Genomic DNA, 26,091 nt, shown 5'->3' with positions numbered 1-26,091 from the left:
TTGGAAAGGCAACAACTCTTAATGACTCTCACAGGCATGGTCCTTGGGTGCACCACTTCCCAAATCAAGATCATGGGAAACAACAGAAATGCCAGAGCAACAGAGAAAATACATTATAAATAATTGAAAGAAATTAAAAATATTTTCTACATATAATTACAAAGAAACGTCAGCATGCTGGAGGCTACTAGAACTGTCAGTTACCAACACTGACACAATTCAGTATTACGTTCACAGGACTGTACCTGACTAACTACACATTTGGAATTTTACTTTTACTATGCAGAAGTTCCAGAGCATGAAAAGAGTGCGTTTCTAATAGAGATGACATACCCTACTATTTGTAATATTTTGTAGGGTTAATTGAGAGAGTATTGAATAGGTTTTTGCACATTTTTCTACAAAATTCCTTTATTCTCATAATCCCCAGAGCAGGAATGCAAGTCTTATCACAAAAATACATTCTCCTGCCCTTAATCATAGCCACTTTGTTATGTAAAACAGTTGTTAAATGCATTCCTGAAGTGATTTAACAACAGATATTGAAAAATAACATGATAAGAATGCTAAACCTCCATCCTTAAAGAATAGGAAAGGCTTCATTTTTGATTCTAAATGGCTATTCCATATATCTCTCTTAGAATTGGTTAATCAATTTAGGGAAAAAAACCCACAACTCGAAAACCCCACAATCCCCCCAAAACTCCAACCAAGTTAGTATCACAGACTCACCCACAGTGCTAATAAAGCTCCAGAGAACTGGACCTTTTCCTGAGAGGGCTAAAAACACCTTTATGATAGATCTGCAACACACGTGCTGCATTTTTTCGCTGTACTGTGGAAAGCTGTTGATCTGCAGCACAACCAGATGTTCAAGAACTGGAGTGTATACTTCAGGAACCTAGAATAAATAAAAACACAACACCTATCATGCAAAGACAATGGCTATTAGTCATTATGAACATGAAGAATTATGCTAAATTATTTCAGCAAGATACTTTGTTACAGGAATTTGCCTCATGACCTGCTCTTAGAACAAGAAGAGACTTTGCAAGTGAATTAATCTTAGACATAGAAAACCCCAGACAAAGAAACAAACAAAAAACAACAAAAAGATCCCCCCAAAATAAAACTAAACAAACAGAATAAGAAAGTTTCTGGGAACATCTTATGGAAAGTAGCTGCTCAATAGATTAGTGCTTCAGTGAAACGAGTCTTTAGCTTATTATAAAAGTATCAATTTAATTAAACAATATCAGCAGTATAATCTGTTCATCCTTAACCCTCTGAATACAGAATGTATGACCCAACCTTACTTCCCAGCTCCAGTAGGATCCAGAAAGCCCTCATTTGAACAGACAGCATAACATCATAGGAGAACCAAAGTATCAGCCTCAGAGAACAGAGTACCAGCACCAAAAGACAAAGCAGCAACAGAGTGGTATAAACACATAAAGAGTATGGCTATGTTCAAACAAATAGCGTAAAATAAAAAAAAAGTATTCACATTTGGCTATCATGTTTTTCATTACAATGCACCGTCACATTTTATTTAGTATATTCAGTGCATTTTCTTTATTCAAATAAAATCCAATAAAATATTCTCCTGATATTCTTCCCATACTCTAGGGGCTAAAAGTCATTGCATTTCAGATAAAGAAACACCTTTTACCGTAGGTAAGCTCACAGCTACTATCTCCTTATACAACTGTAACTGCATAAAGGAATTGACAGGTACTTTAAACGCTCCACTTACTGTATCTATATGGAATATTACACTTGCAATGGATTGGAGGAAACTTGGTAGCTGATACAGATGGTCATCTATTGTTTCTGCTTCTGTGAGGTACATTTGCTTACAACGCTGAAGGAGCTCCACATACATGTTGTCCACATCCTTAGAATGTATAGCTTTACAGGGCTTACAGAGAGGAAATAAAATACTGATTCAGCAAATACATGCTACAGCACTAAAAAACCCAGCCAAGTCTTTCCCGAACCATAATAAGAACAATATTTTAAATTTTTCCAGGAACTCAACACATCTGAATAAATTAACTTTATTCTACTTGCTACACATATGAGCAACACTGTACTTGCAAAGAACTAAAATAATAGTTCACTAATGCAGTGCAATTTACTGTAAAAGTATTGGAACTTCCAGTGACTAGAATTTCAAATTCAGCATAAAATACCTGAAGCTTGGCTGTAAATACCTTAAATATAGCATTATGGATACTAATACTTACTTATATTTTAAACTAGCTGCACTAAAGTACTAAGTGGCTTACCTTAATGTGGCTTAACCAATTATCATTGACAGGCTACTACTATTTAACATTTAACCCATCAGTCCAAATTCTGAACTTTCATTGTTATAGGGTTTCTACAGAGGCTAAAGACAACTCCTAACTAATGGATAGGTGGAAAGCATCCCAAACAATATTAGAGGGTATGCAATAAAGCTTACACATTTCTATAGAATGATTTGTAAATCACAGCATGAGCTGCCTTTGTGGAAAGGAACCAGGAACCAGGTTACAAGCAAGAACTGTGCTAGGGAATTTACCATGGAAAAAGAATGGACTGATTTAGGTAACAGCAGAATACGTGAGTTAGCTTAAAGGTTTAATCTAGTCTGTCTAAAAACATGCTGACAAAATTAAGGCTATCCATTTATCACTTGCAGAACTTAAAGATTATTTCAGTAATTAGACAATAAAAGAAAAATTCTGCCTTGAAACTGAATCAAGGTTGAACACAAGTTTAGTGATACAGTCACTGCTTGCAGTAGCACCAAGACTCTACTTCCTCACAACCTAATATCTGATGCTTGGCCAAGACTTAACCTAAACACGCTAACAACTTTTAGTGAGTCTTAACATATTAAAGAATTATAGGTATTGGAACATTAAATTTGCTAAAAATTGCAGTATTATCCTATGACTGTTTTTACATTATGCAATTTTAAATTCTTGAGTTCAGTAATAGGTTTTTTTAATAGGGTTCTTTCAACTCAGTCATTTCAAATACTTCATTTTTTCTGGAAACAATACCTTGAACTCAATTCCTTTCTACCTCATATCAAAGAAGAGGAAAACTAGGTTTGAACAAAGCACATGAAAAATTCTAGAAAACAAACGTATTCTGCTCAAAAGGTAGCAAAATAGAAAGGATTCAGCCAGTAACCAGCTATTTCATCACATTTCCTAACCTTCTCTAAATAATACTTGAGATTATTTAACATAACTTTTGCTTCGAGAGAGAAAAAAAAAGTGTCCAGAATTATGTTATATGAAAGTTGGGGTACTACCATCAAGCACAGAGGTTGCAGATACATGAATACCACCTTTCCTTCATCGAATTTTGACTTTATCGTTATATTCCCATTTTAACTGACTGTTGACAAAAATTGGAAGTTGGTTCCTAATGGTGCTCTCTGACAAACATACCTGCCCCCTACATATGTATGTAAGCATGGTTTTGTTTGTTGTTTTTTGATTGGTTTTGTGTTGTTTGGTTTTTTTTTAATTTATGGTTGTTTCACAAATTGCCTCCTAGTGTCCTTGCAGCCAGCAGTGCATTTTGGCTATTTGACTGATTCCTGCTCTGTAGGAAACATCTGAACTACTTTCAGAGCAAAGCTGGCCTGGATTCTACCATTTAAAATCACACAGAGATAACGAAGTATTGTCTGTACCTAAGCAATTAAGCACATCCTTAAGTTTTGTGACAGCTGTACAGGAAGCTCCTGTTTTTCCACTTCAGAAATTGTGCATAAGAAGTAACCATAACCCTCACTGCTAAGTGCTCCCACTAAATTCAGTACGTGTTCCAGTAACTTTCAACCATAAGGTATTTTAAAATGTCGTTAATTAAGCTCAACACTTTGTCCAAAAACAGCAGCACTCCCTATTAAATGAGCTGTGTAAAATTGTGAAAGAATGTATATGAATCCTAACTTTAAATACATTCAGTAAGCTCCTTTATCAGAATAACTTTTCTGCACGTACTGCTGCAAAAAGCCCATATCCACGAATGGCAATGGACAATTCTTTGCTGCTCGAATCCATTCTTCTGATGATTCCGTAGAACTGCTCCATGAAGAACTGCAACTTGTCCTTGTGTAGCTCTGCATCTTTAGCTACCATTAAAGAAATCTGTAAAGCAGATACAAACATTTCAGCATTTCCAGAAATATTACAAAAGGTCACAAAAATGTACAATAAGTCTTACAAAATATTTAGCTTGTAGCACAAAGCACTTCAAACAAAACAATTATTTATTAGACAGATTTGTTGAACTTTCAAGCACCAAATATTCCTACTACTTAAACAAATTTGACTTTGCTTTAGACTCAGAGATCCCAGTGAAGTTACACCACCTGATTGAGGAACGAATCCAGTGCAGAATGACTGGCTTTCTTCAGTTCCTGATGCGTGTGGCCACACCATTTACACATCAATTCATAGAGGGAGACATAGTTGTCCAGGAGCAAGGCACCAAACTGAGCAGCATGCCAGCTGAACAGCTGTAAACCAGCTGCAATTTAAAACCAATTCTCATTAAAAACCAGACTTACATTCTCCTTTACAAAACCAGCACGGGTTATAAAGTCCACAACAGGACTTCAGGTAGCTACAACCAACATGGCTGGAGGATATGTATTCCTCTAGCCACTACAGTATCAGTATCCAAACATTAAGAGTTTAAGCATAAAAACAACCCTCCAAAATCCTCTTTTAAAATATACACCATTATGCAAAGTACAGCTGTGTTCTGAAGTAATTTACATTAACAGTGAAAATAAAGGGATTTTACTGGTTATAAATAATAATACTTGATTCCACAATTCAGAAGGATGGGGTTTCTGTTGTCAGGACATTTGCATAAGTCCACTCCTCTCCCAAACTGTGATGCAGACAAATAAGGAATTCAGATTATAGATAATTTCACTACCTCAAATACAAGCATAAATGAAATTTCAAGATCCTTAATGAATTAATTGGGGGCAGACTATCTTTAAAGGGAATTTTACTATTCAGTTACTATGGGCCTAGTACTCAAACCTTATGTTTTTGCATTTTCTGCATAAGCCACTCACATTTCACAGGCCAATTTCTAATCTTCTTAAAAAATTTGTTCCCTGTTCTTTTTCTCCTTCTTCCAGTGAAATTTCTCTTCCTATTTTTAGTTTTAACCCAATCCCCTGTCTCTTCTTTTGTCTTAATTACCCATACTCCTCTTATTTCTACTCCTACCATGATTCCTGTCTCATATCACAGTTTTGTATTACTCCAGAGGGGCAAATGGCACCAAGTGCAATGGTGCTATTTATAAGCTGATTAGACCTTGCCTAGTTATCCTCTTGTTAAACTCTTTAAATTTCAACTTAAAGTACCCTGGCTTTCCTCCGCAACCAGTTTAGGAGATTGAATACTAGAGCCACCTGAACACAGCCAATAAAGAATAAACAATTCCAGACAGAAGACAGCACTGCTTGTATCCACCTCACCACGAATTGAAATAATTTACAGTCTTACCTAGAGGTACTGCGTATCGCCTCTGATCAACCTGTAATATCAGAAAAGGTTTGTCATATACTATTTACTCTTCATCAGGGCTAATTCATTTACGCTGAACAATTAGCACATGGCAGATTTACCTGTGGGTTGATTGCCTTCATTGCAAAATCAAAAATCTCCTTTGCAGTCTGAGGATCTGTGAAACAATCCAATAGTGAGTATTGCACTACTGACATACAAGAAGTAGAGTGAAGACAAAGATATTTTTATCCAAAGCTTGGTATGAAGAAGCAATATTCAAAAGCTTTACATAACTCATTTTAAGAGACATTTCAGAAGCACTCTTAAATTTGAAAAAAAATTGTACATCTATATTAATTGATTTTTTGAATACCATATTATAACAGACATGTCTCTTGTAAGAGAAACACATCTTTACGTAAAGTGCATTCCAGCTTCAATGCGCCTCTCAAGGCTGCTGTCAGAGACTGAAATAGTTAATGATTTACGCATTCTAGGATTGCCAAGGGACTTTTTCAGGCTCTTGACTTTTGCATTATGCCTTGATGGGCAGTTGGGTCCATCCCTCCCTTCAGAGCTGAAGGTATAGAACCCTAAAAAGGCAAGAAGATGCCTCAGATGGGCAGTTGGACCCTAAAAGGCAAGAAGATACCTCAGGTGGGCAGTTGGGCCTGCCTCTCCCTCCAGTGCTGAAGACGTTAAGCCCTAAAAAGGCAAACAACTCCTCATCTCAGGGGAGGTGCAAAAAGCATGCTGAGGGTATATAAACTGACTGGTGACTTTGGGGCTTCGGGTTTCTCCTTCTCCCCCACCGCCTGCGGATCAAGACCACCGCTCTCAAGATTACCAAGCTACATCCCTGGATCCACTGAGTGACCACTGCTCTCAAGGTTGCCAAGCTGCATTGCTGAAGCTGCATCGCGGGATCCAGTGGGCGGTGACTATATACATTTCTTTTTCACTCTCATCTTTTCTTTACTCTTATCCTGTTTTCTCTCCCCTGTGCATTTCCCCCCCCGAAAGGTTATCTTTATGTTGCATCGTTATATGACAACACCCAAAACACTGGCTTACCTGATGATGCAAAATTGTTAAAATAAATTCTGGCAATATATGTTTTCAGACACCGATTATTTAGTGTCGTTTCGCTTTAATCCACCCCAAGGGAAGTATTAATAAAAACCTGAGTTACCCCCCCTCCCCTTTTTTCTGGGGCGGGTTGTAACAGATGCCCAATATCTGGTCAGAAAATACAACTGCAAACATTTAATGTATAGAAACATATCGATGAAGTCACTTCCTACAACGACAGGGACCACGTATTGTGTATAAAACATCCACCAGTAGGGAAATTTTCACTTGGTATTTACAGTGAGAAATGGTGCTACTTTTTGGCTGTATAGCAATTAAAAGTGTAACTGTCTGTACAACTGTACCAAAATGTGTAACTGTCTTTCTTACAGAAAAAGAACATACCTTCGTCCACAGATTTGGTGAAGTTGCACATGAGTGCAACCAGTCCCCTCAGACATCCTGCTACAACAGGTAGCTTGGGTCCCCTCGTAGCAGATGTCATCTGAAAAATATATTAAAAAAAATTATCCTCAAGCTAACATTAATTTACACCAAGGCTTCCCAGTTCCAAGAAGTGCAGACAAAATAACTTTATCAGCACCCAACTCTACAAACACAATGTCACAGAAACATCTCCTATCCAGAAGTTTCATATCATTTGGAGGAAAGCATAAGAAACCCTTTGAAAAGCATGTAATATGTTCCACCAAGACCAACTATAGCAAAACGTAGATAACACACACTGATGTCTTAAAAGTACTTAAAACTCCAGAATAGTAGAAAGTAAAGTTCAGCAAAACTGTGAAATTTACCTCACGTGCAAGGACTTTGCAGCTAGTAGAGAACAAATCAGAAACTATCAATGCATGGCAATATAACATTTCTTCGGGAATGATCACCACGTGCCATCTTTTCTCACAGTAAACTGATTAATTTGTTGTCACTTATGGCCTTGAAATTTTACTTTGAAAGCTCCTCAGAACCAGAAACTACAAACTTTAACAGTCCTTGAGAAAGCATGTTTGATTGCCCAGTAAAATCCCCACAACTGTATATGACAGTATATCATATATTACAATAGTATTTCAACGTACAGACAACGTACAGGAAAAAACCCCAAAGCAATGCAAGAGTCTGAAAAGAAATTGCAGTCATACCTGTGTTTTAAGCTCTCCCAAATAAGCTCGGAATAGTTTATCAGAGTTGTTAATCATGTCACTAGGCTGGACTTCTCCCAAAACTCCCAAAAGCTCATAAATCTTCTCCAGTACTAGAAAGTTATTTATAATTATTAATTACTGAAACAATTACTCTGACATTTCCAACAAAATTCCTACGTAATTTGGAACTATGAGGAAACCATCCCTGATGGTTTAATTGAAGATTTTTGTGTGGTAAAAACAGGTTGTTGTAATACACATACGTACATATATATACATACATATACACACTACAACGTGAGATGCATCCTCCTCTCACATCAATAAGTTAAACACATTTACTATTTTTAAACATAGCTCAGAAAACTGATTAATAAAGGCCCTATTCACCAAGGAAACATTTGCTACTAATCCAAGTCTGCTGCTGGCCTTGAGGTTTTGCTGTGACTTTTAAGTACCATGGGGGTTAAGGCCAACAGCAAGCAGAAGTTTCTAGGCTTGAAATCAGACTGGAGGATTCTACATAGGCACAGCAAGTTTTGTGAGGGCTAGACCTGATAAGCCAAGATTTCAGCTGTAACTAACCAAGACAATCAAACTAGAGCTCATAGTAGTCTGCCCAAGATCATAAATAACATAATTAGGCAAGGCGGGAAATCATGAGCTCACGTTAGGGGTGACCAATGCAGGAACTATCACACTAAAACTGCAGCTTTGAGGACAAAACTGGCCAGGGTTAGAATATGGTCACAAAGAGTTTTAGAGTCATACAAACATTTAGGTGGCAACGCACCTCTAAGATCATGAAGTCCAACCATTAACCCAGCACTGCCAAGCCCACCACTAAACTGTGTCCCTAAACACCGTATTTCCACATCTTTCAAATATCTCCAGGGGTGGTGACTCCACCACTCCATTCCAATGCCTGACCACCCCTTCTGTGAATTAATTTTTCCTAATATCCAATCTAAACCTCCCATGGTGCAACTCGTAGCCATTTCCTCTTGTCCTCCCGTTAGTTGCCTGGAAGAAGAGACCAACCCCTACCATCCTACAACCTCCATTCAGAGAGTTGTAGAGTGATAAGGTCCTCCCTGAGCTTCCTTTTCTTCAGGCTAAACAACCCCAGTTCCCTCAGCTGCCCCTTATAAGGCTTGTGCTCCAGACCCTTCCCCAGCTCCGTTGCCCTTCTCTGGACATACTCCAGCACCCCAATCAGTGTCTTGGAGTGAGGCGCCCAAAACTGAACAGAGGATTCAAGTTGCGACCTCACCAGTGCTGAGTATAGGGGGACAATCACTGCCTTGCTCCTGCTGACCATACGGTTTCTGATACAGGCCAGGAAGCCATTGGCCTTCTTGGCCCCTCGGGCACACTGCTGGATCATGTTCCGCTGGCTATCGATCAGCACCCTGAGCAACTGAGCTGGAGTTGACATGAACTTCTACAAGAATGGGCAGCCTCTGCTTTTGTTAAGAGCACCCACTGGAGGAACCAGAACTACTCTTAAGGCTCAAAGTTACAAGGGTATGTGTGTGTGCGTATAGTTATAAACCAGGCACAAGAGTAACTTCAAAGGTTCAGCTACACCAGCTTAGCACTGAACCTGGGAAAAAAATTAAATCTAAGAATCTAACAAAGTTAAGTTGGTTACTGACAAGAAAGCTGGAATTACTTTCAGGATTTAGGCATTCAGGATCTAATTATAATAGGTAAGACATGAAAATACTTTTTGTTGGGAATCCTAAACCAGATCTATGCTTAAATTCAGTGTGAACTGCCATCACTGAATGCAACTGTATGATTTCTTCCGCATGTTCAGTCATACATACATACAGGTCTGCTAAGAAGCAGCTAACTCCATGGCCATGATCAGAAGACCTGAACAAACTTCACTACTACCTTTTTACGTTTTTAAACACAACTTGCCATGGAAATAACAATTATATATTGGGACATAATCCAACAAAACCTGAATGTAAATAAAACAGACAAAACTCACAGAAAAACTAAACCCTACCTGTATCGGGAATTTTACTTTTTGTACCAAGCTCCCCATAAAATTTATTAAATATCTCCCCAACCTTCATTTCTTCCATCAGACAAGAACATCGTAAACTTTGGAGCAACTAAGATAGAACAAAAAAGGAAAAAAAAAACTCAGGAGAAGCATTAATATCACTAACACAATACTACTTGGTCTAAATAAAAACACAGTTCACACATGTTCCTTCACCTTAAGTATGCAAGTATGCTAGTCAATGAAAGAGATTTAAGGTGACCGAGCCGGGAAAGATAAACAGTACAAAATCTACTTTAACAATAAACTACCTTCCTAAATATGCATAAATACAAAATTTTTAACTTATATACACACCTCACAAGAGCACAGGTTCATCAAGTCTGCAATATCTTCTATCATATTGTATTTATCTCCCTGCTGGTATAAAGCCAATCAAATTCACAGAACTGACTCCAAATAACTCAGAAGGGATGTTTTTTTTTCTCATAAACAAAACTGAGTAAGAGCAAAAGCATTTGCAAAACAAGGGTCTAATGCATTCTAAGGAAGTACATTGTAAAATTACTGTCTCGTGCAGTACCTAAACTTCCAAAAAAAAAGTTCGTCTTCTCCACACCTTTCACATACTGTGTCTAATATATTATAATATTACATATAATACATATTTTAAAGCAAGAATACAATTGAACTGCAACATTTTTCCTTAAATAACTGTAATTAACTGAGAGATCTGCAAACGCCCCCAAAACAACTGTGTCTTGCTCTAGCAGATAGATGAAGGAATGACGCCCTTATATCCTAAGCAACCTACTGGAGAATACTGAAGACAATCCGTTGTTAAGGCATATCTCTTTTAACATCTAAATATTACACTATCACTATTCTCTTGCTACTGTAGACTACAGATTTTCTGTATGATATAGGATAACTGTAGCAATACAAGAGACTTTCTACTGTTTTCTAGAATCAAGAGAGGTTTATAAAATGCATTTTACCTTCATCAGAAGTTCCAGTGCTGCAACTTTACATTTTGCTGCTCTCTCTTTTGTATAGACACTAAGACAAGTTTGCTGCACAAGAAAGAAAATGGAGATTAAATTACTTGTAAGTAAAGAAGGAAATTCAAAGATAACACATATTCATCTACCTCTTTAAAGTATCTGTTCCTCACAAGTTTAAGGTTTTTTAAAAAAGACTAAACCAGTATCTAGTACCCAAAGTGGCCTGACTGACAACATTGCAGCACTGTCTGACATAATAACAAATCCCAACTCCAGCAAAGAAATTGCAGTTTCTGAAGTAAAAGGCAAACATAGCACATTCTCCCCCTCCAATGTACTGTCACTTCTTACAGTAAGTAGCTATTAATTTGAGATCAGAAACTTCAGTGGTGCATTCAAGCATTTCTGTGCAAAGCAACACAGAGCTCTTCAGCACTCCAGAGTCAATGAACCTCATTTTTAGAGTTACTGTAATTACTGCTAATTTCTGTATAATAACTTTGCAGGAGAAATTTTTAAAAAATTGGTATTTAAAATTAACCACCATCTCTAGAAACAAGTTTAGTTTGTATAAATTAAAAGTTATAACTATTACTTTCAATGTCAATAAATAATTTTCAGACTCAATACCTATTAAGTTCTAAAAAAAAAAGTTAATAAAATTAAGTCTATAACTGAAGAAACAATTCCACACTTTTCTGTGGTATGACACTTCATGTCAACCAAGTTCTTTCAGGTCTAACAAGAGCAGTAGAGATGGGAGATGCACAAGATAGTTAGGAATCTGTTATGGTGTGAGCCCCACCTGAATTGTTTCAACCACCTGACAAAGGCCTTTATGAAGCAATTGTCCTTTACCTACCTTAATATTACAGGCATAGGGATGAACTTTGTCACCAACTTTTTCCATAAAGACGCAAAGAAACTTCAATGCTTCGTCCCTGCAATCTCGAAACTGACAGTTTAAAACAAAACAAAAAAATTAAAGCATATAATAAGTTGTTCACATAGCACTATCTCAACACTACTTTAACAATTAAAGTTTACCAACTCACCTCCTCAGTGCTGAGGGATCTGTGGATAAAGACGAGTAAGCCATGCTCTTGGGAGAACACCAGGGACAGGTGCAGCGCTGCAAAACAAAGGAAACATCAGGTGGCTGGCTTCCTTGCTGGGGTAGGGAGGGCTGCACAACACCCAGCCCATCCCCGGGGGCTGCAGGTGCTTTAACGCCTCGGGCACGACTGATGCTTGTCACCAGAAAAACCACAACACAGTGTGAGTGCCACCGACCTCCCCATGGCCTCGGGCCCAGGGCTTGTGCCGGTGCCCTCGCACTTGAGCCTGCCCCTACTCGGGGCTGAGGGGAAGCCGACCTGGGGGCAGCTCAGAGAGGGGCGCGCACGAAGTGCTTTTACTCGGGTAAATAGTTATCTGGGGCAAGAGACCGTCCCTCCCTCGGAATATACCTTTTTTGCCACAGCAGCGACAAAAAGTGTGGAATAAAGCACCGTGGCCGCCCCGCAATCCCGCCGCCCCGGTGCGTGTGCCCCCGGCACCACCGAGCCCCCCCAAGCCGAGCACTCGCTGTCCGACTCCAGCGCGGGGGCGGCCGCCCCAAGCCCCGCTCAGACCCCCTCGCCGCCAACCCCGAGGGACCGGGCCCGCGGGCGCACCCTGCTCGCTGCTGTCCAGGCTGGTGAGGCAGGTCTCGGCCAGGCTGCGGAGCAGGCTGTACCCCTGCAGGGCATCGCCGGGCTGCAGGCAGCTGTGCAGCTGGAGCAGGCACTGCCGCACCCCGGCCATGCCGACCCAGCCGCTCCCGGAGCGCAGCGCGGAAGCGGGCGCGGGGGACCCGCCCCCGGGAGCATCCAACGCAGCCAAGAGGGGGGACACGGACTGCTGAGCGCGGGGGGCAGGAGAATCCTCAGCTAGAGCATTCTGGGAAGGAGGAATGAGGGGTGGTGGCAGGGAAGGGCGTTTCAGGGCATCTTTGTGTGTCTCGTCGCAGGATGGACTCAGGACACACACATTTAACACCACAGAATGGGTAAGGCTGGGAGGGACCACAATGGGTCATCTGGTCCAACCTCTCTGCTCAAGCAGGGTTATCCCAGAGCACAGGATTGTGTCTAGGCAGTTGTTGAGGATTTCCAGCGACGGAAACTCCCCAACCTGTTGCAGTGCATAGTACCTCACACAATAAACAAGTTCCTCCTCATATTCAGGTGGAACTTCATGTGCATCAGTTTCTGCCCGTTGCCTTATCCTACTGCTTGGAACCACCGAGAATGGCCTGGCTCCACCCTCTTGACACCTCTCAAGACATTTCTTCTCAAGGCTGAACAGGCCCAGGTCCCTCAGCCTTTCCTCGTAAGAGACATGCTACAGTCCCTTGGGCATCTCAGTCGCCCTCTGCTGGACCCGCTCCAGGAGCTCCCTGTCCCTCTCGTACTGAGGAGCCCAGAACGGGACACAGCACTATCGGATACAGTGGTGGTTCCCCCTCTGCTCAGAATGGGCCGCTCCGACCTCCCCACGCCTCCCTGCCGCACTAGTTTTGCCGCGAAATTCGTCCCGGTGCGGACAGTTCCACTCTAGACTCAGGGGGGCGGACGATGTGGCAGTCCTGACGGCAGCCTCCGTATCGTAGCACAAATAGCATCCTGCCTTATACTTCTCTCTCTACTATTGCAGGTTAAGCACGGCGCGGCCCTCACCTCGCGGGTTCGGAGAGTTTATCTCCTTCCTCCTTTCCTCCTCCCGTCCGCATCCCCCCTTTCTGCCTCCGTTGGGTGCTCCTCTTGCGATCGTGCCTCGCCATTGGCCAGAAAGCCCGCGAGAGCGCGCGCACGCCTCAGGCTTCGGCGCGGAGGGTCCCGGTGTCTCTGTGCCCGCACAGGTGGGAAGGGGCGGGGGGCGCTGCCGGCGAGGGAAGGACAGGGAGGGAAACCCGCCGGTCTGGGATCGGGGCTCGGTGGGTGGCGGGGCGCCCACCGCGCTCATCCTTCTCGCCGACTCCCCGCAGGTAGGACCGCCGCGGGAGCCGCAGCAGCGCCATGTCGTCTCCGGCCTCCACCCCCAGCCGCCGCCGCGGCAAGCGCGGCCGGGGCAGCAACCCCCCGACTCGTAAGTGGCGGGAAGGGGCTGGCAGGGCGGGGGCCGCGGGGAGCAGGCTACCCGCACCGCCCTGGGGTTGTTTCCTGGCGCCTCCGCTTCAGTCCGCCTGGTGCGGCGGTCCGGCCATTGTAACGCCGGCCCCGGGTCCGCTTGTGTCTTGCAGCGCAAGATGCTCGCTCTCCTCCTTCCCAGAAGCGTCGGGCGGACGACTCCACCTCCACCGGGGACCTGCAGCCCATGCCCACGTCGCCGGCCGCCGACGTGCAGAGCCCCGGCGCCGCCGACGCGCTGTTCTCCAGCCCCCCTCAGTTCCGCCACTCGGGTACGCTGGGCTGGGGCCGCTCTGGGGCTGTGCTGGCCGCTGGGATGCAGCCTGGGAGCTGCCTGCGCTGCTCTGTGGCGAGCTGGTATACAGAACGGACCTGGCTGGAAAATACTTGAGGAGAAAATTATTGTCTGAAGTTTCTCATTTGATTTTAGCATAGTAGACACTACAGAAGCTCAATCAGCGTCAGGGGTGCAGATCGCTATTGTAGCTTCCAGTTATCATGGAAGTATGTATCGGTGATTAGACCTTAACTTTTTTCTCTCATGTATTTCTAGAAATAATAAAGCTATTAGTGCAAAAAGAATTAGGTTGCTAGCCATAAAAAGCTTTACTTGCTTTTATATATAGGATCGTTTTCAATTCCAGTAGCTTTTAATTGTGTCACTCGCTTTACAGCCTCCAAAATACTGAAAATTGTGTTTCATCTAAAATGCTGTATGTTTTTATGCTTGAACACCAATGTAGTTTTAAATTGCAGTACTGCTCAGAAGTTTGCTAGTGAAGCTTTACTAGCACTTGGGATCTTTGAGAGGAGATGTTAATGCAAAGAAAAGTTCTCGATAGACTTGCAACACCTTTATTGTTTGTTTTGACAAAACACTGGAATTGATGCCACTCATTTTACGACAGTAGAGTTAAAAGAACTATGAGACAAATGTAGAGGCTGAATTTTAGTCTTCTCTCAGTGTAAAATGTCTTGATAATCATTACAAAACACTTCCTTTTATAGCTATTCCTCTTGACTTCGATATCAGTTCACCTTTGACTTACGGCACACCCAGCTCCAGAGTAGAGGGTACTCCACGAAGTGGTGTCCGAGGAACTCCCGTTAGGCAGAGGCCAGATCTTGGGTCTGCCCGTAAAGCCAGACAAGTTGATTTACACTCAGACGGGGTAGGTATATGCCTCAGATCTTGTATCTGACGACTTCTTTTTTAAGAAATACGCGTATTTGCATATGCTCAATTTGTTTCCATGCAGCTGGCTGAGGATATAGTAGCAACCAAGCAATCTCTTGGACAAAAGCTTGTTATTTGGGGAACTGATGTTAATGTAGCTTCATGCAAAGAAAAATTCCAGGTAGGTTAACAATCTGCTTTTCTTTTTTTTTTAATAAAAAGCCAGTTTGACCTAAATTTGAATCTGATAAAAAATAAGCGTTTCTACTACTTATTCTGCTTATCTTTCCTGTCTGTCTCCCTGTTACCCCTAACATTTAGAGATTTCTTCAGCGCTTTATCGATCCACTAGATAAAGAGGATGAAGACATTGGCTTGGATCTTAATGAGCCACGCTATATGCAGCGACTTCAAGAGGTACTTGTAATGCACTGAAATCTAACTTTTCTTTTTCAGTCTTGCATGCCACTGAGCTAAAGATTTCTAAACTCCCTTGTAGATTAATATTGTTGGGGAACCATTCCTGAACGTAAACTGTGATCATCTAAGATCATTTGATGAAAATCTCTACAGGCAACTGATCTGCTACCCTCAGGTGAAGTAGTGCACTTGTTTTCTGGCTTTCAAGTGGCCCTTTCATATTTTTGGGACTTAATATGTTTGTTTAAATGCAATGTGTACTTTGTATGTTCGGTGCCATCTCAGTGACTTCTTTATTTTACTTAATATAAAATGTCTTGTATCATAGTAGTTGATCATGGATACAGTGGGTGCCTCATGCATGCAAAGTTAACCAGTGATCTGCAATATCTAGTCTTGTGCTTCCCTCCTACCCCTTGCAATACTGAAGTAAATGAATAAATCCAATCTGAACAGCAAGTTTTCTGTTACATAGGAGAATGCTCAGATGGCGTAACTTTTTAGTAATTTGTGGCTGGTCAGCAGCACATAAAATGCTTAATGCAAAATTACTTCACTCTGTGATTATTTTTTTTAATTTGTAAGCTTAACTGTTTTTAACAATTTTATACAGGAAGTTATCCCAACATTTGACATGGCTGCCAATGAGATATTTTTTGATCGTTACCCTGATTCAATACTAGAACATCAAATTCAAGTAAGGCCATATAATGCATTGAAGACTAGGAATATGAGAAGTCTAAACCCTGAAGGTAAACTCTCTGCTTACCATGTCAGAAAAGGATCTTAAAAGATTTATATATACTTAATGAATGCTAGCCTAGAATTACATTAAGACCATATAAAACTACTTGTGGTCCATGCAGACCAATGTCTTCTGTTCATATGTCTGTTTCAGAAACAAATACTTTAGAGCCCATATGCAGAATGATCTATTCATAAAGGAAATCTTTCCTATCATCAGCTACTCAAGTTCTTAGTTCTGCAAGTGCAAAGAATTCTTTCTTTTGTGTAAATACTCCTGTAAATTAGAATATTTGTACTATGCATTTATGATTCTTTTTGCTTTGTCTGAAACAAAATACTAGTACCTAACTGAACGTCTACCTCCTGCCTAAAAACTAATCTGACATGAAATTTTGAAGGTTATTTAAATTTTAGGACTATGAAGTCATGACACGAGTCTCTATAATTTTGTAGACATCGATCAACTCATCACCATCAGTGGTATGGTCATCAGAAGCTCCCAGTTAATTCCTGAGATGCAGGAAGCATTCTTTAAATGCCAGGTTTGCGCTTTCACCACCAGAGTAGAAATCGATCGTGGCAGGATTGCTGAACCATCAGTGTGCAAGAACTGTAACACAACGCACAGTATGGCACTGATTCACAATCGATCCATGTTCTCTGACAAACAGATGGTATGTTGGCTTAGTAGTGGCTAAATGAAACAGTTTCTATTTTTTTCCCCTCCACCCTCCTAAAATTATCAGTAGTATTAAATTGTGTATCTTGTGACTGAATGTTTTGGAAAGCAAACATGTTTTGGAACATGAAAATGGGTGAAAAAACTTAGTGAAATGGTAAATCTACTTTGGAGAAGAAATGCATTAAAAGGATGAAATGAAGTATGTACACTTCTTAATGTTTGTACATGGAAGCCCCTTTATATATATAGTATGTCCCTTTTTATCTAGACTAGATGAGCCTTGTATGTAACAGCATTTTAGCCACACCAGCAATCTGTAGAATTCTCATTTCATCATGTCTTTTAATCAGTAATCAGTTTTGCTGTTTGGGTGGGGATATGTTGTTCTTGAGCAATGTTCCTCATTCAAAATGATGCTGAAGACTGTGCTAATACAAAAATCTTCGGTATGCTCTGTGGAAAAAAGCTTTGGGTTTTTGAAACTGAAACTTAAGTGTTTTTTCTTTTTCTTTTACTAGATCAAACTGCAGGAGTCTCCTGAAGATATGCCAGCTGGGCAGACCCCACATACAGTTGTGCTGTTTGCTCACAATGACCTTGTTGATAAAGTGCAGCCAGGTGATAGAATTAATGTCACAGGTAAAATTTGGTTTGAGTATTTGCATCCTTCTTTTTCACTGATCATAACTGTCTCTAAAGGGACCTGATGGGATGCACCTGCAAGTGCTGAGGTGCTGAGGGAGCTGGACACTTTCTTTGTAAGGCCACTCAATCTTTGAAAAGTCAGGATGACTGGCTAAGATCCTGGAAAAAAGCCAATATCACTCCCTAGAGTAAGGAGGAGACCTGGGGAAATGCAAGTCAGTCAGCCTCATCTTGACCCCTGGGGAAGGTGATAGAGCTAATAATCCTGGAAACTTTTTCTAATTGGGACAGTGTTGTGGTGCACCATCAGCAAACTTGTAGACAAGCAAAACTGGAAGGAAGCAGTGCTTGATAGGCCACATGGCTGTGGTCCCAAGAGCCTCCTGGGCTGCATTAGGAGTACTGGCAGCAGACTGGGGGAGTACTGGGTCCAGTTGTGGGGTCTCCCAGTGCAAGGGAGACGTGAACATACAGGAGTGAATTCGCAAAGGGCTGTGATCATGGCAGGAGCCTCTGTCATACACGGAAAGGCTGAGAAAGCTGGGACTGCTCAGGCTGGAGAATAGAAGGCTCAGGGGGATTTTAGCAGTGTGTTTTTAAGTACCTGATTGGTGTGGGTAGGGGGGTGGTAGTGTCAAGAAGGGAAAGCCAGACTCTTCTTAGCAATGCCCAGTGGCATGCAGAGGGTACAAGGTGAAATACAGGAAATTCCAGTTAAAAATAAGAACTTTTTTACTGTTTGTGTGGTCACGCCCTGGCACGCGTTGCCTAGAGAGGCCGTGTGGAGCCTCCATTCTGAAAGGTACCCAAAATCTGACTGGACACAGCCTTTGGCAGCCTGTTCCAGTTGACTCCAGTTTGAGTCCATGGTTGTATTAGACAGTCTCCAGCTTGTCTGACCTTGATGATTCAGTCATTCTGAAACTGTAGGTGAAGAAGAGGCAGTATCTTAAATAATGTCTGCAGTCAGGAGAGTGATAATGTAGAGTAGGTCTTGCGATACTGCAACCACATTTTATAAACCACTTTGCTTTAAAAGAAGTGCTGTACTGCTAGCTGCTCGAGATGGATTAGAAAGCTGCTAAAAAACCTTCAAAACGGGGGAAAGGCTGACTAGACACTGGAACAGGAATTTTGAATGCATCAAGCCTTAATTTTCTTTCAAAAAATGCTTAAGTGTTTTTATTGTTGAGAACACTTTTGGTACAAATGTTAAACACATACATGTACCTGCTTGAGGAGAAAAGACAACGCAGAAAGAATCGTGCCTTGCAGAATATACCATCTAAGGAGTCTTTCTGCTGTGCCTTTTGCAACCGGACGTGTCTATCTCGTATTGGCCTTTTTAGCCACCAACGCGCTTGCAAGAAACGTGGGTAGAGCCCTTCCCAAATCTTCGTTCGTGAAGCCTAGCCATGATGGGACATGTACCTGCAAATACAGGGTCTAGATGACTTAAATATGTTCCATTGGCTTCTATATGACTTATACTGAGAAATTAACTGACCAAAGTATTTACGCTGTTTTGAAAAGCTTAACTCTTCAAGGGAGCTTATAAAATTTGTTGGGGTTGGGATTATCATATTTCTCCATATCTAATGCTGCGATTAAAATTTGTTTTAGGTATCTACCGGGCAGTCCCAATTCGAGTTAATCCACGTGTCAGCAGTGTACAATCCGTGTATAAGACCCACATTGATGTCATACACTATCGCAAGACAGATTCAAAACGCCTGCATGGTGTCGATGAGGAAACGGAGCAAAAAATATTTACAGAGGAACGTGTGAAAATTCTCAAAGAGCTTTCTAAAAAAGCAGACATATATGAGAGACTTTCTTTAGCATTGGCTCCAAGTATCTATGAGCATGAAGATATCAAAAAGGTAAAAGAATTAATGTTTCTCTTGTAAGACATGCATTTGTATGTCAGTATTTTGTATGTGAGTATATTTGTAATTATTTTTTGTTCTAAAAATACCCTGAAGCTTAAAAATTCAAAAAACTGTATCTTGAGCAGTCTTAAAATGTTATGGTCTTGTCAGGATGAGGTTGATTCTAAGTGTATTTTAATTCTTTTCATGGTATTAAGAAGTGCTAATTAGAGGAAAGATTGAAAAGGTAGGAAGGCAACAGAATGGGGAAAACTTAATTGCAGGATGCATCTTGGACATTTCTTAAATGATTACTGATGATCAAAGAAAAATAAGTAGCTGTAACATAGTAAGTGCTTGCTCACAAGAGAACACTAGCTTTAAAATGACATTTGATTGAATTATTTGATTTACTTAGATGTATCCAAGAATGGACTGTTCTAATAAAGTGTTCAACTGGGGTACTACAACATCATTGCAAAAACTGCAATCAGTAGCAGGTCTCAAGGCATTATCAGGCATCAAACAATCCTTTTCAAGTATATTTTTTAGGGTTTTTTTATAAATTTATACATTATCATAGTTCACAGGTTTCTGAAAGTTGAATTCAAAACCATACTATAATTTTCTGCTGGAATGGAAATACAGTAATGATTATTCCATTTGTTGATACCTTCTCGACACACTAATAAGGCACATCAAGTCTAGTGACTGGTGGAGTTGAGGGAAGCTGAGGACCCTTCATCAAGGGAGATTCTTCAGGTTCCAACCCGAAGGTTCTTTATAATTACTGATCATGTTTTACTGACTGCTTCAAGTTACTTTAAGTGAATGAGAACAGAACTAATGCTCACTCCATGCCTCCACAAGGTTTCTCTGCTGTAAGAAGTTGTGCAGAGGCTTTAAATGAAATAGGGTATGGTTTTCCTTGCTGTTTCCAGCCATGATTGTCACTGATTAGCACTTCTTTTCATTGACTTTCCAGCATATATATCCTGCTAGAGGAAAAAAATGCAGAAAGAATACTGGGAAATTGTGAAATTTTAATCTAGTAAAGTTGAAAAGGAAAAAACCAAATCCTTCTTGATAATTCTGGCTAATAAAATTAAAAGCATGTATTTATACTAATGTTTCCAGTACTTTCAAAATACTGGAAGGTAGTTACTTTAATTTCTTTACTAACACTGGAAGTATAGGCTTACTTTAGGAAATACGAGGGAGGAAGTGTTGGTAAAGTCCAATGAAGTAAAAGACCTCAGACTTCACTTTCATGAGCAAGAAAAGAACTTTAATGTTCTGAATGCAGTAAAGCAGTTTGTCTGAAAAGAAAATGATAAATGGCACTTTTCTAATGATTTGAAATAGTCAATAGTACTTTGGTCCTAGATTAAACATAGCCTTAGGGAAAACAATAGTCTATTCTGCCTTTTGTATTGTCAGCAGAATTTCTTGTCAGATTTTTTGATTACCTAAATTTTGGAACAGATTTGGAATGAATCTAATTTCAGACTTCAATTAGAAGCTGAGTTTGTAGGACCTAGCATTTTAACTATATGTTTGCAATGAACTGGAATTGAGGATGTCTATAAAGAATGAACCCTTTTAAAAGATATCTAAAACCAGTTTCAAGTGTTTCGTTTCATGTCTGAGTTGTGTAATTTTAGTAGTATTTCAGTTTATTAGATGTTTCAGTTGAACAGCTGAATAGCTAACAGAGCAAATCCAAGACATGACATTTTGATTTTTATAGGGTATCCTGCTTCAGCTTTTTGGGGGATCAAGAAAGGATTTTACTCACACAGGAAGAGGCAATTTTCGTGCAGAGATCAACATTCTTCTCTGTGGTGATCCTGGTACCAGCAAATCACAGCTGCTCCAGTATGTGTATAACCTGGTTCCTCGAGGCCAGTATACTTCTGGCAAAGGCTCAAGTGCAGTTGGTCTTACTGCATATGTGATGAAGGATCCAGAAACACGGCAACTGGTTCTTCAGACAGGTGCTCTAGTCCTTAGTGACAATGGCATTTGCTGCATTGATGAGTTTGACAAAATGAGTGAAAGCACAAGATCAGTTCTACATGAAGTAATGGAACAACAGACACTCTCCATTGCAAAGGTAAATATTTGTTTGAATCTTTCATAGCAGACTGAAGTATCCCTAGAGGCTTTTGCTCTTGCTTTACTCAAAGGCTTTGCAGTGCAGTTTTTTACTGCAGAACCCATCTAATAACATTGGTGATCTCATGAAGTTGGGGGGGAAAAAGGTTTTGGTGGCACTTAGATGCAGCTGGTTTCAGAAGTGTTTTTTCATTTTGACAGGCTGGAATTATTTGCCAACTGAACGCCCGTACATCTATCCTGGCAGCAGCTAACCCTATAGAATCACAGTGGAATCCAAAAAAGACTACTATTGAAAACATTCAGCTTCCTCATACACTGTTGTCAAGGTACTGAACTCCTGCCTGCATGTCTCATTTTTAGGAGATGTTTTACTTCCTCTTGTGAAAATGGTTAAATATAGTAGAACAGAACAACTCTGTTGCTTGCAGCATAGTGGAAAACTTTTATAACACCTATTTTAAATGCTATTCTTACAGCTTCTGTATGAGCAGGGAACTGCTTTTTAGTCTTTGCATGCTGAACAGCAGGCATGAGAAGATCTCTAGGATCTCTCTCTTTAATTCTATATTGTTTCATAATCATCTAGAAAAGAGCTGTTCTGAATCTTAGGGTGTTGATAACTTCCACAAAAACTCAGGATGCTTTTCTTAAGCTTCATAAAGCTTTTAAAGTGAAACACTGATGATCAGGGAAGTTGCAGCAGAGGTGGTAGAATATGAAGATCTGTGCCTGCTTCATGTTGCTCTGTAAACTTAGCTGGGGAAGTGGCAATGCTGGCTAGTCATTTGGGCATAGCTGTTGGAGCCACATTTAATGTCTGCTGACAGAAACTTAAAAAACTATGTTCTGCAATTTTATCTTACTAGGAATTCCCACACTAACTGCAAATTTGAAGTACACTGATGGTATATGGGATATCCCGAGTACACACGGCTTAGATTTCAATTAAGAGCTACTTAATTTAGCCACGTAATAACAGATGGTATCTTAGTGCAGATGTACTGGATGAAACTAGGCTTGAGCAGCATCTCAATTCCACCTCTTAATGGATTTAATTTTACAAAAATAAATGATTGGCTGGCTAAAAATACATTATTCATGCCTGCGTATAGTTGAGACTAATTGAATATATTGTTTGCAGAATTATAAACCATTTTCTTCAGGATTAAACTACAAGTGCTTTTTTATTTATACATTATTTATTTACTTAGGGGGTTTTATATGCTGTTGCCTTTCAGGACAGTTTCTTTAGTAGCAGTTTGTTCTGTGCATTTGTTATGTGGGGGGATTTTTTGCTTGTGGCAGGGGTACTTTTTTGGTGTGTGGGTTTCTTTTTAAGAAAACAAAATTGTCAGCCTTGAACATGGAATCTGAATTTTTCAGAATGTACCTCACTTCAAAAATTTCAAGTCCATAAGATGAAAGCAAATCCATTGTGCTGTTCTATACTTTGAGAATTCATGGAAAATTTTCTTTTCAGTTTAATAGAACAGCTTTTACTTAGAGTAGGAATTAGGAGTCTGGTAACTCCTACCCGTATTTGTTAAGTCAACCCCTGTGAAAACCAAGTACCTAAATGACAAGAAGGTCTGCACACTAATGCTGGTTACTAATCCCATGCAGATTTGACTTGATCTTTTTGATGTTGGATCCACGTGATGAAGCTTATGACAGACGTCTTGCTCGTCATTTGGTTTCACTGTACTACCAAAGTGAAGAGAAGATGGAGGAGGAATACATGGATATGGCAATATTGAGAGATTACATTGCATATGCTCGTAGTTATGTAAATCCCAGATTAAGTGAAGAAGCAAGCCAAGCCCTTATAGAGGTAAAGGAGTTGCTGATAGAATGTTCAGAGTCTTTCCTGACTGGTCAGAAATCAAATTCTGTAGCATGTATACTCTTATCTACATGCAACTTTTCTGTAAGATCCTGAAAACTTTTTGAAATCCAACAGCATTTAAAAGGAAAAAGGGATCAGATTAGAACTCATGCTGCACTCTCGTGTTTAGCTTTCAGAGGTGTTGGTTTGGTTCCATCACATAAAATGCATTAAATTCTACTGAAACAAAATAAATGTGTCATTACAGAGAGAAGTACTGCTATGTAAGACTAGTTCTACATTCTTAAAGTGATTCAAAACTTGATTTGTTACCATGGCCTAATTGCTTTATAACAGAAAGAAGTAACGTGATGTGGTTATCCGTCACTACAGAAGAATTGTGAAGGTGTATGAGCAGAAATGCAGGACTTGGAATGGTTTACCAGAATTGTTCATGTTCTGAAGTAAGAGGTGGAGGATGAAGTGGACTCTGAAAAAGACTGAATATAACAAGATTTACTGAAGTATTTAACAACTGTCTCCTTTTCAGGCATATGTGGACATGAGGAAGATTGGTAGTGGCAGGGGAATGGTTTCTGCATATCCTCGACAGCTTGAGTCCCTGATCCGGCTGGCAGAGGCGCACGCCAAGGTGCGCTTTTCAGAGAAAGTTGAAACAATTGATGTAGAAGAAGCAAGACGCCTCCATCGGGAAGCACTGAAACAGTCTGCTACTGATCCAAGGACTGGAATTGTGGACATATCCATTCTCACTACAGGTTTGTGTTTTCACAGTGTTAAAGCTGGGCTGTTATTGGGCTTTTGTAATTTTTAGAATGTAACTTAACCTGTCCTCCTTAGTTGATTACCAAAAGGTATTTTCTTTCCTTTTAAAAGGAATGAGCGCAACAGCTCGTAAGCGAAAAGAGGAGTTGGCTCAAGCCTTAAGGAAGCTTATCCAGTCAAAGGGTAAATCACCGTCTTTGAAGTACCAACAGCTTTTCGATGATCTCCGAGCCCAGTCTGATACAGTAAGTTTCCTGCTTTGTTTTTACATTTTCATTAATTTTTAAAAGCATGTTTTTCCAAATGAACATTCCTGTCCTCAAATTACGTTGTGGAGGGAAAGGGAAACATGAACATTTTCTGTCTGCGTGACTAGAAAGCCAGTTCTACTACAGATACAGCAAATTCAACTCATTTATCTTAAGTTTACTCTGGCTTCTGAATTAGCAAACTCAGCTTCAGGGTTCCAGGTCAGGTTTCCAATTGCAAAAAGAACAAATAAAAATATAAGAAAAGAAAATAAAAGAAAATTGGTAGAAAGTAAGGAATTTTTACTGTCTTTGAAATATTATCCCATCTTTATTTGATTTGCTTCTTTTCTTCAAGGCTGTCACGAAGGAAATGTTTGAAGAAGCACTTCGTGCCTTGGCTGATGATGACTTCTTGACTGTGACTGGAAAGACTGTTAGACTGCTGTGAGTTAACCTGTCTGTGGAAGGCTGCTGTCACGACTTCTACTTCGCCTTACTTAAGATAGTGTCAGTCTGCAAGATCTTTGAGATTGGGACTATCATTTGCTATGACAGGCATAGCCTTTCCTTGCCAGCCAACTGCCATGGCTTTACTTTGCCTTACTATATTGCCAGTCTGCAAAATTTTCAAGATTAGGGCTATCATTTGCTATGACAAGTGTCGTGAAATTGAGTGGCACTTCTGTCATTTCAGGATATTACTGAGGACCTAAAAAATCCTCATCTGAATAATGCTATTTACATTTTAGCTAAATGTAATTACTAATATGTCAAGTGCTATGTGTTTTTATGAGGTTTTTTAGAATGTGCTATCACTGTTGCGTGTATTTCCAATTGAAGTGTAAAAATTCCTCTAAGTGACTTTTTAGTAAATGCAGTTTGACTATTAGTATGGCTGTAATCTGAAATAAAGTTATTTGACTTAAAAGGGCTCTTTAGCATTCATTTCAAGTAAAAATTAGCATATCCTGTGCTGAGCACTTTTCAGTCTAGAATTCTGAAATTTTTCAGAAGTTCTTTCTGAGAGCATAAAAGGAGTTTTGCTTTTTTCCTTTTTTGTTTGTTTGTGGTTTTGTTTGGTTTTTTGTTTGCTTTGTTTGACTTGAGTGTACTGTGGAGGTATCCTCAATGTAAAAAAGGCAGATTCTACCTAAAACCACATTTCCTTACTTCAATTTTAAGTATGACTGGATAAATTAGGATGCCCACCTTTGGTGTAATGGCATATGATCAGTTCTGAAAGAACAAGGTCCAGTAGCATGACTGGAAAATCTTCCCACACTGTATCCGGGGTAGATTCTCTCAGCTATTGCACATCAGTAGCTGCTATTTTCACAGCTGTGGTAGCAGGAGTTCCCAAATTCACTTTGGTACAGACAACACCAGGCTCATCTCAACAGCTCACTTAGCTCTTTTAAGCTAAGTTATTCCTGTGTTCTGTGCTACTGCTTCTAACAGAATGGAAGCAATTTTCCCCAAAAAAGGAGGGGCCCTTAAAACCAATTTTTTCTTGCTGCTGGCTCATTATATGGTCAAGATACTGTTTACCTTTGGTTGAATTTTCACTGATTTGCTTTTTAGTAGAAGGAAGA

General features: G+C 40.2%; 2 protein-coding genes across 3 annotated transcripts in view; one reads left to right on the top strand and one right to left on the bottom strand.

Annotated features, from left to right (window-relative positions):
* PRKDC (protein kinase, DNA-activated, catalytic subunit) overlaps positions 1 to 12,618 on the bottom strand; it is an 86,008-nt gene extending 73,390 nt beyond the window's left edge. For both annotated transcript variants that reach the window (XM_027674190.1, XM_027674198.1), the window contains exons 1-13: positions 12,481 to 12,618; positions 11,860 to 11,936; positions 11,667 to 11,759; positions 10,799 to 10,873; positions 9,801 to 9,909; positions 7,778 to 7,890; positions 7,023 to 7,122; positions 5,666 to 5,721; positions 5,544 to 5,574; positions 4,385 to 4,542; positions 4,014 to 4,160; positions 1,757 to 1,921; positions 733 to 901 (exon numbers count right to left, since the gene is read on the bottom strand). In XM_027674190.1, coding sequence (XP_027529991.1) covers positions 733 to 901; positions 1,757 to 1,921; positions 4,014 to 4,160; positions 4,385 to 4,542; positions 5,544 to 5,574; positions 5,666 to 5,721; positions 7,023 to 7,122; positions 7,778 to 7,890; positions 9,801 to 9,909; positions 10,799 to 10,873; positions 11,667 to 11,759; positions 11,860 to 11,936; positions 12,481 to 12,610 — 1,423 coding nt within the window. In that variant the 5' untranslated portion in view covers positions 12,611 to 12,618. The remainder of the gene's footprint in view (positions 1 to 732; positions 902 to 1,756; positions 1,922 to 4,013; positions 4,161 to 4,384; positions 4,543 to 5,543; positions 5,575 to 5,665; positions 5,722 to 7,022; positions 7,123 to 7,777; positions 7,891 to 9,800; positions 9,910 to 10,798; positions 10,874 to 11,666; positions 11,760 to 11,859; positions 11,937 to 12,480) is intronic.
* A 1,216-nt stretch (positions 12,619 to 13,834) lies between these two features.
* MCM4 (minichromosome maintenance complex component 4) lies at positions 13,835 to 25,427 on the top strand. Its single transcript, XM_027674235.1, has 16 exons — positions 13,835 to 13,933; positions 14,088 to 14,246; positions 14,983 to 15,146; positions 15,234 to 15,332; positions 15,473 to 15,568; positions 15,651 to 15,746; positions 16,185 to 16,323; positions 16,772 to 16,992; positions 17,519 to 17,639; positions 19,269 to 19,528; positions 21,267 to 21,632; positions 21,836 to 21,963; positions 23,261 to 23,468; positions 24,013 to 24,241; positions 24,360 to 24,493; positions 24,855 to 25,427. Exons 1-16 carry the CDS (start codon positions 13,864 to 13,866, stop codon positions 24,945 to 24,947), a joined length of 2,583 nt encoding a protein of 860 aa, XP_027530036.1. The 5' UTR covers positions 13,835 to 13,863; the 3' UTR covers positions 24,948 to 25,427.
* The last annotated feature ends 664 nt before the right edge of the window (positions 25,428 to 26,091 follow it).

The sequence above is a fragment of the Neopelma chrysocephalum genome, unplaced genomic scaffold (assembly GCF_003984885.1).
Source record: "Neopelma chrysocephalum unplaced genomic scaffold, ASM398488v2 Primary Assembly neopelma1_22, whole genome shotgun sequence".
Classification (NCBI taxonomy): domain Eukaryota; kingdom Metazoa; phylum Chordata; class Aves; order Passeriformes; family Pipridae; genus Neopelma; species Neopelma chrysocephalum.
Note: the sequence above shows the minus strand (reverse complement) of the source record. Positions and strands in the feature narration are given on the sequence as shown.

What these genes read in the sequence shown, in the direction of transcription:
- MCM4 (XM_027674235.1), top strand. Translation starts at nt 13,864, where the DNA reads ATGTCGTCTCCGGCCTCCACCCCCAGCCGCCGCCGCGGCAAGCGCGGC. An exon ending in CCCTCAGTTCCGCCACTCGG is followed by an intron (nt 14,247 to 14,982) that starts GTACGCTGGGCT and finishes TTCCTTTTATAG; the next exon opens with CTATTCCTCTTGACTTCGAT. An exon ending in AGCATGAAGATATCAAAAAG is followed by an intron (nt 19,529 to 21,266) that starts GTAAAAGAATTA and finishes TGATTTTTATAG; the next exon opens with GGTATCCTGCTTCAGCTTTT.